The 4,043-nt window shown below is 46.3% G+C and overlaps 1 protein-coding gene across 1 annotated transcript in view; it reads left to right on the top strand.

Annotated features, from left to right (window-relative positions):
- Window positions 1–3,792, top strand: part of LOC115191183 (ventricular zone-expressed PH domain-containing protein-like) — a gene marked incomplete at its 3' end in the record, with an annotated part of 5,557 nt that extends 1,765 nt beyond the window's left edge. Inside the window, exon 2 of the mRNA XM_029749119.1 lies at window positions 3,583–3,792. Within this exon, the coding sequence (XP_029604979.1) occupies window positions 3,583–3,792 (210 nt within the window). The remainder of the gene's footprint in view (window positions 1–3,582) is intronic.
- Between the last annotated feature and the right edge of the window lie 251 nt (window positions 3,793–4,043).

Raw genomic sequence — 4,043 nt, 5'->3', positions numbered from 1 at the left:
TTATACCACAGTGGGGGCATGTTATACCACAGTGGGGGCATGTTATACCACAGTGGGGACATGTTATACCACAGTGGGGGCATGTTATACCACAGTGGGGACATGTTATACCACAGTGGGGACATGTTATACCACAGTGGGGTGGCCAGGACAGGTAATGAGGTGTTAGTAAAGGGGATTGAATTTAGCCAGTGACTGTCACAGCAAGGCTGTTCATCACCCCAGAGATCACCCCCTGACCCCCTGACTAAAAGACATCATGTTTCTCACCGACCAGGTAAGACAGGGGTCAGTCAGGGGTCAGTCAGGGGTCAGTCAGGGGTCAGCCAGGGGTCCGTCAGGGGTCCTTCAGGGGTCCGTCAGTGGTCAGCCAGGGGTCAGCCAGGGGTCAGTCAGGGGTCCGTCAGGGGTCAGACAGGGGTCAGTCAGGGGTCAGTCAGAGCGACAGAGGTGTGGTGGAAGGGTCATAACTTTAACTCTTCAAAGACTGGTGTGTGCGTGCACTGTGTGTGTGTGTATATGTGTGTGTGTGTGTGCACTGTGTTTGTGTGTGTGTGTGTGTGTGTGCACTGTGTGTGGGCGTGCACTGTGTGTGCGCGCACTGTGTTTGTGTGTGTGTGTGTGTGTGTACACTGTGTGTGTGTGTGCACTGTGTGTGGGCGTGCACTGTGTGTGTGCGCGCACTGTGTGTGTGTGTGTGTGTGTGTGTGTGTGTGTGTGTGTGTGTGTGTGTGTGTGTGTGTGTGTGTGTGTGTGTGTGCATGCTTGCGTGTGTCCATTGACGATTTTAACATGAAAATATTGGTGGGGTAAATCTCACAGTTGCGCTTCCATCAAATACTGTCTATTTCTAACTAACCCTTCTCCTACATGTGGTTCCATGTGTATTACAGTCTGCCATCAAACACCAACAATAAGACACGCAGCCTATAGGATATTATAGCTAGCCTACCTCAAAACAGATGTTAGCCACCACCAACCATTCGACGTGAATCTTCTTTTCCAGCTTGCTATATTTTAAAGTTTAGATGGCTAATGAGCACCGAGACGTTTTATGTCTACATTTCCTTAATAATGCTAAGTTTGAAAAGGATTTGGTAGGAGATAGCTAAGCTAGTCGACATGTTTCAGCTAGCTAATCTACCTAGCTTGAAGACGTGGTAACAGTGCCTGGTAAACAACTAGCTAGCTGCGAAGTTGACACATCAGTCCAATCAAAGTTACTTGGCACCAGACGTTGATTTATCTGTGAGCACGGAAGAGGGGCTTTTGTTGGCTATCTCTCCCAACAGGTGCTGCGGTGACGTAGTGTCCCCATGAGTGACAGTACCCTGAGCCAATCATGAGCAACCAGAGAAGATTAGCGACGCCCACTCACTGTACTTTCTCTGTCTGCCCCTCCTCCACAGAAAACACAGAGCAAGGCTGAAACAGCTGCATTTAAGAGCTGCCTTACTCAACGAAAATGTACCAAAACAATGGATATACGACCACATATGCTTACTAGATCAAACAATTTTAAAAAATTAAATGAAATTGTTTGTTAACTGATACAATATGTTGTTGTGACATAAAATACCAGAATTGCATGCTTGGTATTGGTGGGGCTCCGCTCAACCTGCCTCTCGTGACGCATCGTCACTGTGTATCCATATGTGTCCATGTCTTTGATGGTTTAGATCTCCATGTGAGCGTAATGAGATTCAGGTTTCACCCCTCTTTTCTGTTCCCTCTTCCTTTTCCATTCCCCCCAGACCCCTTCTTTCTTCTGTGTTCCTCCCAGACCACTTCTTTCTTCTGTGTTCCCCCCAGACCACTTCTTTCTTCTGTGTTCCTCCCAGACCACTTCTTTCTTCTGTGTTCCCCCCAGACCACTTCTTTCTTCTGTGTTCCTCCCAGACCACTTCTTTCTTCTGTGTTCCCCCCAGACCACTTCTTTCTTCTGTGTTCCCCCCAGACCCCTTCTTTCTTCTGTGTTCCCCCCAGACCCCTTCTTTCTTCTGTGTTCCCCCCAGACCCCTTCTTTCTTCTGTGTTCCTCCCAGACCCCTTCTTTCTTCTGTGTTCCTCCCAGACCTCTCAACAGTCTTGCCTGATGTCCTGTTTTAGATCTCTGTGATCACTCAGTGTTCTTAGGACTGTCACCACCAGGCCTTTCTTTCTCTCTCTCTCTCTCTCTCTCTCTCTCTCTCTCTCTCTCTCTCTCTCTCTCTCCCTCTCTCCCATCTCAACTCTGCTCTCTCTCTCTCTCTCTCTCCCTCTCTCTCTCTCTCTCTCTCTCTCTCTCTCTCCCCTCTCTCTCTCTCTCTCTCCCTCTCTCCATCTCAACTCTGCTCTCTCTCTCTCTCTCCCTCTCTCCATCTCAACTCAGCTCTCTCTCTCTCCCTCTCTCCATCTCAACTCTGCTCTTTATCTCTCTCTCTCTGCTAGTCTCAACTCTACTACCATTCTACCAACCCTTCTCTTTCTCATCTTCCTCCTCTTTCTGTTCTCTGTTCATCTTCCTCCTCTTTCTGTTCACTTTCTCATCTTCCTCCTCTTCATCCTCTGATTCCTGTATCAGTATGCAACTGTAACAAAATGGATGACTGCACTGTAGCCGTTATTAGGAGAACCTGTTGCATGGATTGCTAACACGTAAGAATATGAACGTGTGAATTCCTATTTAAAATGCATGTAGTTCTGTACCTGTCTGTTAATGTTATGTATTATGTCATTGTATTTAGTTCTGTCCTTCAGCTGTACCTGTCTGTTAATGTTATGTATTATGTATTTAGTTCTGTCCTTCAGCTGTACCTGTCTGTTAATGTTATGTATTATGTCATTGTATTTAGTTCTGTCCTTCAGCTGTACCTGTCTGTTAATGTTATGTATTATGTCATTGTATTTAGTTCTGTCCTTCAGCTGTACCTGTCCGTTAATGTTATGTATTATGTCGTTGTATTTAGTTCTGTCCTTCAGCTGTACCTGTCCGTTAATGTTATGTATTATGTCATTGTATTTAGTTCTGTCCTTCAGCTGTACCTGTCTGTTAATGTTATGTATTATGTATTTAGTTCTGTCCTTCAGCTGTACCTGTCTGTTAATGTTATGTATTATGTATTTAGTTCTGTCCTTCAGCTGTACCTGTCTGTTAATGTTATGTATTATGTCATTGTATTTAGTTCTGTCCTTCAGCTGTACCTGTCTGTTAATGTTATGTATTATGTATTTAGTTCTGTCCTTCAGCTGTACCTGTCTGTTAATGTTATGTATTATGTCATGTTTTGTGTGGACCCCCAGAAAGAGTAGCTGCAACTTTGGCTGTAGCTACTGGGGAACCTAATGAAATACTACGTACTCTCATGCCACCTTTTAGATTATTTTCCATCTTTCAACTCAATGCTGGTCTCTGGTTTTCTCTTTCCCCCTCTCCTTTCTCCCCCTCTCATTTCTCCTCCTCTCCTTTCTCCCCCTCTCCTTTCTCCCTCTCTCCTTTCTCCCCCTCTCCTTTCTCCTCCTCTCCTTTCTCCCCCTCTCCTTTCTCCCCCTCTCTGTTCTCCTCCTCTCCTTTCTCCTCCTCTCTCCTCTCTCCCCCCTCCAGGTGCTGAGCCCCCTGGTGCCCTCCCTGGTTGGTTACCTAGGCGATGCCTCTCTGAACGAGACCCTACTGGGTGCACTGGTGTACGTGTCACAGGCTAGCCCCGCCTCCATGGCCCCCTTCCTGCCCGCGCTGAGGGTTGTGGGTCAGCAGTACCCAGTCCTGCTGGGTCACGTGGTCAAAATACACAGAGCTGTGGGCTTGACCAGTGAGGTGAGGAGACATCAATATTCACCTTTCTTCTTCTCTCACGTTCATTTCCATTTGGCATTTTAGTAATTTAGTAGACGCTCTTATCCAGAGACTTACAGTCAGTGTATTGATCTTCAGACAGCTAGGTGGGACAACTACGTATCACAGGCATAGTAAGTACACTTTTTCTTAATAAAGTAGTTATCAGCAAAGTCAGAGCTTTTTAGAGGGGGATGATTTATGATACTCTGTGAAGAGTTAGGGTTTTAGGT

The sequence above is a fragment of the Salmo trutta genome, unplaced genomic scaffold, assembly GCF_901001165.1.
Source record: "Salmo trutta unplaced genomic scaffold, fSalTru1.1, whole genome shotgun sequence".
NCBI lineage: Eukaryota > Metazoa > Chordata > Actinopteri > Salmoniformes > Salmonidae > Salmo > Salmo trutta.
Note: the sequence above shows the minus strand (reverse complement) of the source record. Positions and strands in the feature narration are given on the sequence as shown.